General features: G+C 39.3%; 1 protein-coding gene across 1 annotated transcript; it reads right to left on the bottom strand.

Annotated features, from left to right (window-relative positions):
* Nucleotides 1-264: 264 nt before the first annotated feature.
* Nucleotides 265-4,885, bottom strand: cbx7a (chromobox homolog 7a). Its single transcript, XM_038309402.1, has 6 exons — nucleotides 4,547-4,885; nucleotides 2,816-2,859; nucleotides 2,598-2,663; nucleotides 2,413-2,479; nucleotides 1,203-1,497; nucleotides 265-1,107 (listed from the first exon to the last, which is right to left on the bottom strand). Exons 1-6 carry the CDS (start codon nucleotides 4,613-4,615, stop codon nucleotides 575-577), a joined length of 1,074 nt encoding a protein of 357 aa, XP_038165330.1. The 5' UTR covers nucleotides 4,616-4,885; the 3' UTR covers nucleotides 265-574.
* Nucleotides 4,886-14,236: the final 9,351 nt, after the last annotated feature.

Here is a 14,236-nt window from a genome sequence, read left to right on the forward strand (position 1 = left end):
ATCCGGCATCTTTTGTTGGATCTCTTCTTTTGTTACAGAAATAAACCCCTTCCGACAAAGCACGGCGGAGAGCTGCGTGCGTATGTGGCGCAGACTGATGGGGCATGCGGGTAGCTCTGTGCCAGATAGAGAGCGACGTTTACAAAAAAAATAGTTTTTTTCTTTTACCTCGTTAAAAAAAGTGGACTGCAAACAGGCCTGAATTAGGTCTTGCTGGAAAGCACTAGAACAGTAGCTGCATCAAAGTTGGTTTGTAAACGTGGGTTTTTCTTTTAGGCTGCCTTCTCCTGCTGTGGGGTAAACCCAGCTAATATAGGGATGACCTCTGCCACCAAGATCGGTCTAATCTGCTGGACTGCAGTGCATCATTTCCTGTCACACATAATAAATGAGCCACTATAATAATAAAATCACCACTAACTTTTATTCCAAGGCAATGATGTCTTACAGAACTCATTTAAAATCATGTGGAATGACCTCACAGACACTATTATCTTGCGTTATGTACTTCACCATGAGCGGCAAGTCTAACTATGGGTTATGTTGATCCCTCTCCTCATTTCATTCTCGTTGTTTAGAAGCCGTTGAAGAAACCCTCTGCCCCGGTTGCTTCCTTAAAAGTCACAGTCAAAGAGTTCACCGTCACGTTCGTCACAATCACCTTCCCCGGACGTGGCGCTTCGGTTGGACCTTTGGGACGCTCGGAGGCTGTAACGATGACGCTCTGATTGTCGCTTCTCGCTTCATTCTTCTTCAGCTCAGATTCGTGGGGGACAGAGACGGCTTCGCCCGCCGTCTTGCCGAACCCCTGGAACCTCACTATCACTGAGGTTGCATTCTTCTTCTCCTCCTTTGGAGGCTCTGAACAGGCCTCCACACCTTTGGCCTCTGCCGAGTGTGACCTGCCACTCGGGGAAACCAAACCTTCTGGTTTGGCCTCAGATGCCAAGGTGTTGTCTTTTGATTGCTCCAGCGCATTTGTGTGATTTGGAATGGTAGCAAAGATTACTCCATTGGGCCACAGATCTGGGCTAACATTCTTCTCCTCCTCCTCCATGTCCATGTCCTCCTCCTCCAGGAACGGAGTAGAGCTGCACTCTGACTGACCTATAGGGAAAAGGGAAAAAAAAAAAAAAGGTTGCTATACATACAGATCACATCTAATATGTTCTGCAGCCTAATCCAAAGCTTGGTGAACTGACCATATAAGCTGTCTCCACATCTTTCTTCAGTGTTGCTGTCACATCCATTCTTCTCCTCCTCACTGGTCCCGCCCCAATCCTTCTCCATCAGCCCCAACTTCATCTTTTGCCCATGGAAGGACTTTGAGTGTTTTGAGTAGACTTTGGTCATTCTTTGTCTGCTCCTCCTCCTGGCTTGGCGCCGACACGCCTGCTCCACGTCCGTGCTCATGGATCTGGTGAGGGACAGGCGCAGGCGGGGCGGTGGCTTCTCATCATCCTTGTGGGCGCTCCGGAGGTCCATACCAAAGATGTTCTGCAGAAGACCAGCCACAGGATCAGCAGGGGAACAATGATTGCTGGTTTACAAAACTGCTTTTCTACATTCCAGATGCAAAACACTCTTTCAACTTCCATTAATATATTACTAAACTTAGTTTAAGCAGCAGAGCAGTGGTGAATGTAAGGGTGCACATGTTTCAGCCCTTTCTTCCTGACTTCCTACCTGCTTGAAGATCAGTAGTTTAAGCTGGATCCAACTTCACTAAAAAAAGATAAACTACTCAAAGAAACCAAAACCGCTTCCATAACAACCGAATGGTTGCCATGGTGATGTAAACAGGGCTGTATCGGCTTAAAAATAATGCCTTGGTTTGGAATCTTTATAATGATAATAAAATTAGTTTATGATTTAATCTGCGTTTGCAATTAGAGTATTTCGATTCAAAAGCAAACTCTGAACCAAAAATAAAAAAGTAAAATAGGAAAGTAGGTAAAGACACTCTACAGAACTTGATCCACTGAAACAAATGATCAAATAAAACAGTCTCTTTAAACTAGTATAATAATGATAATAATAATAAAAAATAATACTATAAAATCTTTAGCATTAGCAAACTTTCTCAGTTTTTTTATGATTATTTCTAATGTGTCCAAATCTATAGTTTGAAAGGTAAAGCTAACCTTATACACGAGCCAATATAATCCTATTTAAAGCCTTTGTTTGAAAAAGTCTGATTATGATTAAATACAAATAAATAAACATAGAAATTAGTAAATTAGGAACAGTTTGCTCATTCATCTTCCTGCAAACTATGCATAGTACAACACCACATTGCTCCGACTACTAAAGAAATGTTTTTACTTGTATGAAATAATTTGCTTTAAACACAGCAGCCTTTGGTTAACGGAAGAATATTTAAGCTCTATGACAGAAGCTAGGAGTCCTTACCCGCAGCACCAGCTTTCTGGGTCTGAGACCTTTCTTTCGAAAGCTCAGAGACCTGAGCTTCTCCTGACTGCAGAAAGACAAGATGCAGAGTAGAGGTGGAGGTCAGGGAAAGAGAAATTACAGACACCAAACTGTGAGGAAAAAAAAAAAAAACAGAAACCAAAAATGCCTCCATCATTACTCACTTCTCTTCGTAAGCCATGACCAAGAGAGGGTCCAAAATGTTGTCCTCTGGTTCCCAAGTGCTGTTCCTGCAAATACAAATAAACTTAATGACTATCAATCTATCCATCTTTCTATGAATGATAAACATGGTGCATGAGTATCACTAAACACAATCTCATAAAGTTTCTAAGTATATCTGGATTTGATGAGGTCTGGGGATGACTCAAGGATTACTCACTCTGGGGGCCATCCCTGCCATTTCAGTAGATACTCCACATGACCCTGAAGAGAGAGAAGGAGAGGGGAGGGGTGCATTAGAGGAGGGACCGCATTCAGTAAACCTACCATTTAAATGCATTCCTGTGTGCAGCTGACACCACTGCATGACAAATGCGGTGGCTGTCGCTTTAAATGTGGACCGAGGGAAGGAGGAGCATTAAGACTGTTGGAATTAGACTCCAAATATGTTCAGGAATACTGAAATCTATAAAAAAATATTTGAAACTCATGCAATAAATGCAAATGTAAACCTTTTCAGGATTTTAGTGGCACCATGGTGCACAAGTATCAGCATAGCTCATCAAATACATCCTAACATTTGATTGGTTAAACCCACTTTGGACTATTTGGTAGAGAAGTGGGAGGACTGCCCCTTTAACTCTACGTAATAAAACTGACACCTAAGATGATGCAGCATTTGAAACAGTTCAATAGTGAAACAATTACTATTGTCTTCTGATATTTTTTAAAATTATTTCATTAATGAAATTCACATATGATCTTTTAAAATAACTTTGATCCATTTAAGTAGTTATGAGAACATTTAATCTGCTTTTACAAATAAGAGATTTGTTTCCAATTTCGTTTTAACTATCACATATTAACCTCGTTATGAATAAATCTATTACATTTTATCCTTCCTGCAACATGGCAACCAATAGAAGATCTGCTAAAAAGAGGCTTTTTATTTATTTCCCCTTAAATTATTTCATTTTTTCTTTTATTAAATAAGAACACACCATTATGAGCTAAAAGGGTATTTTTTATTGAACTGCGGCAGATTGGGAGCTGCTCATAGGAGCTTAGTAAACTTCTCTCTCCACGTTTGTTTCTTTCTGCAGGCTGACGTCAGTGGCGGGGGGGCTGCGTCGCATCCAATCAGCGGCCGTGGGCTCGCATTGCGATGACGTGCACGTTCTACGAGCGCTGTTTCCACCATGCAGGCCACTTTCTAGAACATTACACAGGTGGCTTGGATAGGTGGGGCCACGCGGGAACATGTAAACAAGTAATGTTGCGCAACGTTCACATCGGAAACTTGTTATCGGAGTGATGGTAGCAAAATAAATATCATTAATAAAAAAAAATTATAATAAAATAAAAATAAATATATAATATAAAAACACGGCTCACGTGAGATATAAGTCATTCTTAAGCGATCAGAGAACAATATTGGCATTAAAATATTAAAAACAGTGGAATTATATTGCATATTTAACTTTGATGCGTTTTTTTTTTATTTATTTTATTTTTTTTTTAGAGGTCATGAGCTTAAAGACAAAGAGAGATGATTTGTAATAAAAATCAGTCTGCATTCACAACACTGAATAGGAGCATCCAGTCCGCGCGCTGGCGTAAATAATATAAAGTGAGCTGCAGCCTCGCTTTAAAAAGATACGCACACCCCCTTTCTTCCCATTTTACTACAACTGCGTAGGCTCCCCAAAACATGGCCATGCCGCAGGAGCCCAGCCGCTGCACAGCGCAGCTCTCAGGGGCTCAAACTGTGTCAAACTTTGTCGCAGATGCATTAAATGCATCAGCCTTCACGTTTTTCTCCGCACATTGTTATAGCGCAGTTTGTTCCGGAGGGAAATCCGTTAAAATATTAAGCCATATTTTTATATAAATACATAAAATATTTTATTTCTATCGGATTTTGTTTTAAATCTGCAGGTGCGTTCCTTACCTTTCTGATTCTCTTCTTCGTAATTGACTCCACAGCGAACACATGCTCTCCAATAGATGACAGCTCCATCGCAGCGCTCCAAACAGGACTCAACTGGATCTCTGCTTGTTTACTTCCCGAGCTGCGGGAGCCAAGTAGTACAATTCGGGTGGAAAAGAAGGACGGACTGATTTAAAAGAGGAAAAAAAAGCATACGGCTCGTCAAGTGTGTTTTTCCACGCTTGCCCCACCGACTGTGCCAGTTTTTTTCCGCTAAGCTTGATGCGCCTCCTCTCGTGCAGAAACTCCAGCTGCTCTCCTGCCTCAGTTTTTAAAATCTGCGACACATCGACGCTGGACAGCGCGCTGCTTTAAAGCGGGCGCGCCCCCTTTTCTGTTGCGTGGAGGGCCAAGCCCCCAACGAGCGTGCCCGCGGAGACGGGAGCGCGCAGAGAATAAGAGCAGTGTGCAGAGGAGGGACAGAGGATGGGGATTGAGGAGGGACACACGGACAAGGTTACTGAGATCATATATCCATGGTGAAATTCCGTTTTTAAAGTTTTTCACTTAATCATGATTTATTTTCTTCAACTATATTTAAGCATTTTTTCTCGTAAGCTCTAAGAATATCTGGAATACCTCCACACTAAAAAGATATTTCTTACAAAAAATTAAGCTATATCTTTCTTTATTATAAGTTGCAAAAATATCAGTAGCCCCCCAAAATTATCTTTGAAATAAATATAACTCAAGTGATTTTGATTAATATGCTCCCCTGCCCTCTTTGTTCTCCTGGTCAGATAGTCCTAACATAAACATATTATTTTAATGAATTAAATTCAGTTTAAAATATGTTATTGATTCCAGAAGATAAATCAAATAAAGAAGAAAAATATTTCTTTTTTTTCTTTCATTCTTTATGTACCTTGTCTAAATTGTAAGGCTTAGCTTCTCCTACATGTAATGAGAGCAAAATAAAATTCACATTTCTGATAAATATGCATATAATGCACCACCCTGATATTATCAGTACCCACCATCTGGAACTAGGCTGGACAAAAAAACATAGTTTTATCTTGTTACTACAGCAGGATGGCAAGGGAGGTCAGAGGCGTAGCCAGAAAACTTTAAAAATGGTGGCCAGGCACTAACCAATGTACACTGAGGGGTGGCGAAATGTGGATAGACACCAGAACCTCAGGGTCAAGCCAAAGATAAGACTAACTATACTTTCTTACAGCCTTTACTAACAAATAAATGCATATATTTAAACATCCATGCTTTCTAGATAAAAGTTATAGTGGATAAAATTATTTCAGGTTTGAGTGCCGGGTCGAACATCTTTTCCATTGTCATTACTTACTTACCTGTATCAATAATCATTTTGCATAAAATTGATATTTACATGTACTAATATCTACATAAATTGATTATTTAATACGTTTTTATAAAAATAGTTATTTATCTATGATTTCACTGAAGACTCCTAGATGACATGACACAAAATCTAGTTCTGAAAAGAGCATGTACTTATCATCTTTAATGTTAGTGTATTGATGTGTATAATTAACCACAGTGTTTTTGTTGTCAAGTAATTATGAAAAAATGGTAAGTAATGTATGAAAAATGAAAATTAATATTCCACTTGAGAGTATTACTGCCGCCACCATCTGAATTAGCGGAAAAAAATGTCAGGGTTGGACACAGGGATAGCCAATGATTTGCTAAGGGTGGCCATGGCCACCCCTGGGCCCCCATCTAGCTCTGCCCCTGAGGGAGGTAAAAGAAAAATTAAAAGAGGTACGGAGAACTGTGACAAAAAAAGAAAAGAAAAAGCCTTGTGGTCACCATGTATCCATACCAACTGTTGGAACTGTTGGAATCTGTCATACCATCAGATATTTGGACATTGCAAAAATCTAGAGATCTTTAAATGGATCCCAGTGTTTGTTTAGAGGAGATTCAAATTGAGAGCTTAAAGGTATATTGGAGGATTTTCTGGAATTTTTGAAAAGACCCGCCCTTTCCACTTTCCAAAAAATTTACATGCACAACCCTGTACCAACTCCCACATGCAAGAGCCCATTTTCTCCTCATGTACGCTCTGTTTAAAAGTTGCTGTTCTCATAGCTCATTCAAGCTTACTTTCCAAAAGAAGATTTGCATTTTTTCCACTACGTCAGACTCACCACCTCTAAGTGCAAATGGGGGCCAGCACGTAGGATGGCCTTATGTAAACATATCACCAGAATGATTGATAATTAGGACCACTTATTTAGATGCTCCACCCAGAAAAATAAAATCCTCCACTATACCTTTAAAACTACATCTAATCATGATGGGTAAGGAAAGGAAAATATGTGGGAAAGCACCTCACATCCACTGGTAAATGGATCAGTGATGCTGTGGGCTTCCAGGAACCTTGCTAGACTCCATTGGGAAATAGAAACTGAAAAGACAAAACAAAACAGTTACATATTGGTGTTTGAACAGGACAGGACATAAGTTAACGACTGGAGCAGTACCAATCAATGTTCAAATAATCTTAATCAGAGGTACAAATAAGTATGGCCACCATTGTTTATTTATAGTAATATATCATGTCTTCCAGATATAAAGATAAAGACATATTTTCAGCCTGATCTGCTTTATCAAAAAGCTGATTTTTCAAAAAAAAAAAGAAGGTAAAACATCTTCAGTGACTCTAAACTGATGCTTATTTTAGCTCCATGTTTAGTATACAGACAAGAAAAGAGTCAGTTTTTACTTTGAACACTGAATCAGAAACCCACAAAGATTATTTATACATACTAATCCTTTAAAATACAGAAGTAGATCTTATCCCATCTTAGCTTCAAAGGCTGATCAGTAAGCAATGTGAGACGGCGTCCTCGCTGAACTTGTCAGTGAAACAGTGAGCTCATGTATTTTTATGTAATAGAAGTAAAGCCAGAAAAGATCAGAATCTGCAATTGAAATGACAGCCCCGCCTCACTTCTTCTTCAGTTTGATCCAAATATGGAACAAAAAACGGGGGGAAAAAGATGAGCGAAATGCTCAAATATAACCAAGCTGCTGATAGCAAATCCTCAATTTAGGGTTGGGCTATGATGAGGACTGTTTTCACAGATACTTCTTCAACTTTATAGCTGCTCTCTTCCTCATCCAGTCCCTGAGTGGAAGTATACAATAAAGGAAGTGCTGTAAAAACAACACCCAGAGTCCTGTTATCTTTTATTGGGGCGTCTGCGGATCACTTTACCGTAAACCATTCAGTAACTCCCCACATGCATGCAGTTTTTTACCCGCTTCCTATGGTTCACAGCCTCTCTGCACCTGGAAACCTCCTCACTTACAGGCACTGGATGCCATAGTAACTGTTGTTATGGAGACTGCACAAAAGCAGAGTGATGAGGATGACGCGGCAGGAAGAGCCGTTGTAACAGCTGAAGGTTGAGAATTGATTTATTGACCTCTGACCTCCCTAGATTTGCTCCTGTGTGATTGAGAATACGATGATGACATATCTAGATCCGCCATCGTTTAGTCACTTGGTGTGTGCAGGTGTCTCCACCTTCAACCTCTCTTATTGGTGTCTTCAGCGAAAAGCTTTTCTGAAACTGCAGCTCCATTCTGTTCAGTTCACTCTTGCACTACAGTTTGAAACCTGAGGGGTGCGTAGACAAAGTGAAGCCTGGTGACCTCATCATGCCATCACCAGGGTTGTTTAGGAAACAAACCACGAGGATCAAGATGAATTTTGTACATGTTTTGGCAGATTGACTGGTAATCGGAAACAAAGAGTCAAAGATATGGATAAAAAAACATAGAACCCCAGTTAGAGATGTTTTAAAATCATTTAGGAACTTTTAAAACAAACAAAACATTTCTTTGTTGACCTAAATGGGCATTTTTCATATTTGTGGTTGGATATTTATAATAATAATAATAATAATAATAACTGAACTTAATTGATCTCACATTGGAGAAATTTACCTCTGCATTTAACCCATCCCCTGGGGGAGCAGAGGGCTGCCATCGTGTGGCGCCCGGGGAACAATCAGGGATTAAGGGTCTTGCTCAGAGACCCAGAGTGGCAGTATGTGGGAGTGGGGCTCAAACCCAGAACCTCATGATTCCAAGCCCTATGCCCTAACCCAGCGGGGATTGACCATTAGGCAATACTAGGCAGTTGCCTAGTGCCCCAAGTTCCTGGGGGCCCCATAAAACACTATCCCCTATTTGTGCACATTATGTTTTTAATAAAAATCCTTTTGCTAAAATGCCATCAGAACGCTTATAATATAAGGTAATATTAAAAAACTTTAATTCCTTTTGAGACAGCATGAACAGTTCAAAAGAGTAAAAAACATATAGAGGAAAACAAGAAAAGGGACAATAAGTAAGGGACAAAACGTAAAACAAATAATGTATGTCTATTCTATTTAAATATCTGTATCTGTATAATGGGTCTGTTTAATGTGTTGTCTTCTCAATTCAGAGGGCCCCCTGCCTGTCTTGCATAGACAGAAATGATGGGACTCATGTAAACTGGTTGGTTTCTAGAGTCTGAGAATTTTAGAAGCTTCATATTAGCTTCTTTTATTTCTTTTATACCAACTTCTGATGATATTTAAGATCACTGTCTGGATGGAATGCCAAACTATCTGGGTTTCTACCATCTTACCCAACTCGCTGCCTGCGGAGAAAACGATGCATTATTTGCCAACATCAAAAATCAGTGATGATGCAAATTATGTGCTGTAGTATTATATACAATTTTTAATACAATTATTCACATTCCTATCAACTAACAGAAACCTGGCGAGGGAACAATTAAATAGACCACCTGATCACATTCTGACACGGTACTGCTGGAGCTCACGTATCCTTATAAAGTTGATGATGTGGATCGATATTTCATTATTTTAATTTTGGTAATTTAAATGTTAATGGAATTTGATTGCTATTTTGATAAATGCATATATATAATTAATTAATTAATAATGTAAACTTTAAGATGCCTAAGTAGGCTCCAATGAAGCTTCATAAATACTAAACCATCTGGCAAGCATGGTGGTGGAAGGATCATGGTGAGGGTTTTTTGAGTTGTTGGTATCAGTGTATTGAATGAGACGGTTTAAAACATTAACCCAAAGGACTGTCTCCAAATTCTGCTTAAACAAAAAGATGGTTTGGTATTCCAGCAGGACAAAGATGCCAGATATGGAATGTGGTTTTAGGATGAATAAACCAGACTGGGATTGGGCATCCGGATTGACTCAGACCCCAAACGTGTGGAATAGGCGTAAAAACTTGTTCTGTGAGAGGAAATGAACAAATGATCACCTTGAGAAGGGGAGAGAAATTCACTGTAATAACTGAGAGACACTCAGTGGGATCATTCTACTTTGTAGCAGAGAAAACAAACCTATCTTTAAAAAACTGATAAAAAAAAAATTCAAGCTAATTGATAATAGTATGTAGAAACTTCTATCAGTCAGTTTGAATGATCCAGTTTCCTCCTCAATACTGTAGATCAGGTATGATGGTGTTCAGTTGTGAATGTGCAGTGTAATTCAAGGTGTTTGGTCAGAAATATCTTATACACAGAGCTCGTCTGCCTGGCTGTTTTTTTTTCCTGGACAGGGCCGCCTTTTACAGTTGCTTTTTGTATCTCTGCTTCTGTCTCCTTGAACTCCAGTAGGCTTCGGCAGACGGCCGCTCACACCGAGCCTGGTTCTGCTGGAGGTTTCTTCCTGTTAAAAGGGAGTTTTTCCTCTCCACTGTTGCCATAAAGCATGCTTAGTGTAAGGGATTGCATCCGAGTCAATGAGTCGATGCAATCAACTGGTTTTCCTTAGATAAAAAACTTTGAATCAATTTGACTTTATGATCTGGTTGAACTGTAAAGTGCCCTGACATGACATGTGTTGTGAATTGGCGCTATAGAAATAAACTGAATTTAATTTAATTGAGATACATAACTCATTACAAGACATTTTCAGAGAGGATTTTCCACTGGGCTTTAAGACTTTGCATCTGGGAGGTGTTCCTGAAAGTGAACAAATACATAATGAACATCGTTTTGGTGGCCAGTAAAACACTTATCACGAGGAAATGTCTACAACCAGAAAGCCCAACACTTGGTACACAGGGGTGGAGCTAGATGGGGAGCCAGGGGTGGCCATGGCCACCCTTAGCCAATCATTGGCCACCCCTACCATTTTTTCCCTCTAATGCAGATGGTGGCAGCAGTAATACTCTCAAGGGGAATGTTCAAACTTATTAAACATTTAAATTTTTCATATTTTAACAATTACTATCAATATATCAATATCAACATCAATATACTAACATTAAATATGATAAATACAGAATTCATGCTCTTTTCAGAACTAAATTTCGTGTTATTTGGGTTAAAGAGAAAATTATGTGTCTCTGTAACTCATCTAGGAGTCTTCAGTGAAATCATGGATAAATAACTACTTTAATAACTTAAAAATTAATTTAATATGGATATTAGTACATTTAAATATATATTTTTTGCAGAATAATTATTCATAAAAGTAGGTAAGGACAATGTAAAATATGTTTGCCCCAGAACTCAAACCTGAAAGAACTTCCCTTTTATTTAGACACCATGGATGATTAAATATATGCGTTTATTTGTTAGCAAAGGCTGCAGGAAAGTATAGTTAGTTTTTATTTAGAAAATATGGCTGTTGTGCGTGTTCCTGTTGGAACAGTGTAGATTGACCCTGAGGTTCTGGTGCCTTTAGGCCACCCCTCAATGTACATTGGTTAATGACTGGCCGCCCCTATTAGGATTTTCTGGCTACGCCTCTGTTGGTACATGCAGAGACATTGTGGTGGAAATATATAAGATAACAGCTTATGTTAACCCAAAAAAATGGAACTCTGGTTGAAATGGTATTTCTTTCCTCCAGCCAAAATGGTCTAACATCCAGACTTAATTACTATGACTTTATAATGTATGAATATGTATGTGACAAACTCCCTGTATGTGCATAGTTCTGTTCTTAATGTGTGTTGTTCCCCTCTTCTCCCTTCCCTGGAAAAAAACCCAATAAAATATAAATAAATAAAAAGAAATTGCAGTGTAAAGTAAACATAAAAGAATAAATCCTTCCAGTATTTCCTATCTGGACATGCTGGAAATGAACTGCTGTGTCCTGGGCTGTTTTTCTGCCCTTCCTATAGCCCACCCTACAGGGATGCAGTGCTGTTTTCCCGTAAGTAAAAGCTCACTGCCCACAATTCAGAGGAAAGACACGACCCATCACATGACTTGTTATCTGCCTGGATACTGGTTGTGGAGCTGGGAGCGAGGGGGAAAAGAAAGGAAGGAAAAAAAAGAAAACAAGGAGGAGGGATCGCATAGCTCTTTCCTACCCACATGTTATGACTCACACGAGTCACCAAACGTGCCAGTAAAGCGATGGTTGCGTCTTCTCTGGAATACCAACACACACAAACACAGACTGAGACTACAAAACAAGATGGGGCCTTCTACCGGGAAGCTTTAATGTTTCTTTATCCCTGCACCGATCCCTGCAGGGCTTTCAATGAAATAGGTTCTCGGGTAAACTGGGGCGGGAATCATTTCTGGGAATATAATCTATTTCCAATCATTGCCAGATGATGCAGAACTCTAAGAACTTTCTAACATTTGGTCACAACTTAAACTTAAATATGTTTTATTTCTTAATTTATTTAGTCAACTGCAGCTTTATCTGCAAATCTCCTGCTTTGCATTTTTTCAGGAGGCTATTGTTTTTCCAAAACAGCCTAAGATCAGTGAGGATGGAGTCTTTTAACATCAACCTGCAAGTCTGGGTAACAGTGGTGGTTCTAGAAACAACGAATCAGGGGGCCAGGAGGGGGGCAACGTGTTTTCACAGGGGAACAGAAAAGCATGATATAAAAAACAGGGCGGGCTACTCATTGGTGCAGTGGTTAGCACTGCTGCCTTGCAGCAAGAAGGTTCCGGGTTTGATTCCTGGGTCTTTCTGCATGAAGTTTGCATGTTCTCCCTGAGCATGCGTGGCTTCCTCCCACAGTCCAAAAACATGACTGTTAGGTTAATTGGCTTCTCTAGATTCTCCTTAGGTGTGAGTGTGTGAATATTTGTTTGTCTCTATGTTGCCCTGCGATGGACTGGCGACCTGTCCAGGGTATACCCTGCCTCTCACCCATAGACAGATGGAGATAGGCACCAGCACCCCTCGCCACCCCACTCGGGACAAGAGTGTCAGATAATGGATGGAAAAAGAGGGCAGTGGATTCAAATAAATGAAGTGACATTTCTATTCAATAAGGTAAATATACATTCATAATTTAGGAATTTTACATATTTTGACTTAATTTAAGTTAAAATGACCATTTTCTATAAAGTCTTAATTAGAAGTCAAGAAAAAAATGATAAATTCAGCTGTAAAAATTTGTTTTTTTTATTTGTTTTGAAAAAAAAAATTTAACAGATGGTATGTCAATAACACTGAAGTTATCACCTTATTATTCTGAAATAATTAGTAAAACAGAATTTATAAGGAAAAAATAAAATGAAACAGATCTAAATGACCTATCAGTAACCATCTCTCTTCCAGCGCATATCATCATTAGAATTTATTTGAGTGTTATGTCTTCAGTACAGGGGCCACAACAGGGAAATGAGCTACAGGGGCACTGGCCCCAGTGGGCTCAGTCTAGAACCGCCCATACTGGGTATAGATCCTCGATTTTACTGAAGTCCTGAGCTTTGACTAGAGCGAGGGTCTGCAACCATGCGGCTCTGGAACCACAAGCGGCTCCTTCTGCCATGGTTTTAATAGTGGCTAAAAATTATAGATAAGTAAATTAACGGTATAACAAAACGGTAAATCAAAAATGTGCATATTTAATATTACATATATCCCTATCTCAAGAATCAGTTGGAATTTTTTCATTGTCATTACCGTAATCAAACTATATAATATAACTCCCTGACAGTTTTTTAAAAAACTTTTTTTGCACATTTTTTGTTGATTGAGCTCCGACTCTTAGAGGCAGGAAATCCTCCATGGAATCACCCTAATCTACACCTACCTGCACATCCTCTATCAGATAAGATTCTATTTTGAGAGACCACCATCTTCCACATGCATGCTGTGTCCCCTATGCGGCTTCTGTCAAAGATAAAAAAAAATATTTTTCAAAGTTTTTCCTGAGTGAAAAAGCCTCACTCGAACAAGCAGACATGACACAGCGGGGACACAGCAGACATGTATGAGCTGCATTATCTCCACTGTACAAACCATATTTGCAGCGTCGTCTGTAATTACTACAGGGTGTTTTCTGGTCAGCCCCCATTTGTTAATGTCTTTAGTCAACCTATTGGCTATATTTGCAGCTGTCTGGCTTGACGTAATCTTGAGTGCATCTTTCCTGCTCATTTGAATGTGAACGTCACGCGCATTACTATAAAAATAATCAATCTCATTCCCTAGACATCGATTTTGCAAAAATGTAAAGGAATCGATTCAAAATCAATTAAATCGAGTTTTTTAACCAGCCCTACTCAACAGTGATCTGTAAATTTTATGATAACCCAAATCTGCTTCTTTTCCAAATCTACACTGATGTCTTAAAAAACCTCTGAGGTCTTTAAAGAGCACAGAAGATATTGAATACAGATAGAGTCTATTTACT

The sequence above is a fragment of the Cyprinodon tularosa genome, unplaced genomic scaffold (genome assembly GCF_016077235.1).
Source record: "Cyprinodon tularosa strain WSP-4 unplaced genomic scaffold, ASM1607723v1 ctg118, whole genome shotgun sequence".
Taxonomy (NCBI): domain Eukaryota; kingdom Metazoa; phylum Chordata; class Actinopteri; order Cyprinodontiformes; family Cyprinodontidae; genus Cyprinodon; species Cyprinodon tularosa.

Bases quoted from the DNA above. Each gene is read 5' to 3' on its own strand.
- cbx7a (XM_038309402.1), bottom strand. From the start codon at position 4,615: ATGGAGCTGTCATCTATTGGAGAGCATGTGTTCGCTGTGGAGTCAATT. The intron at 2,860-4,546 runs GTAAGGAACGCA...CTCTCTCTTCAG, and splicing joins CGAAGAAGAGAATCAGAAAG to GGTCATGTGGAGTATCTACT. The intron at 2,480-2,597 runs GTGAGTAATGAT...GTCTTTCTGCAG, and splicing joins GTCATGGCTTACGAAGAGAA to TCAGGAGAAGCTCAGGTCTC.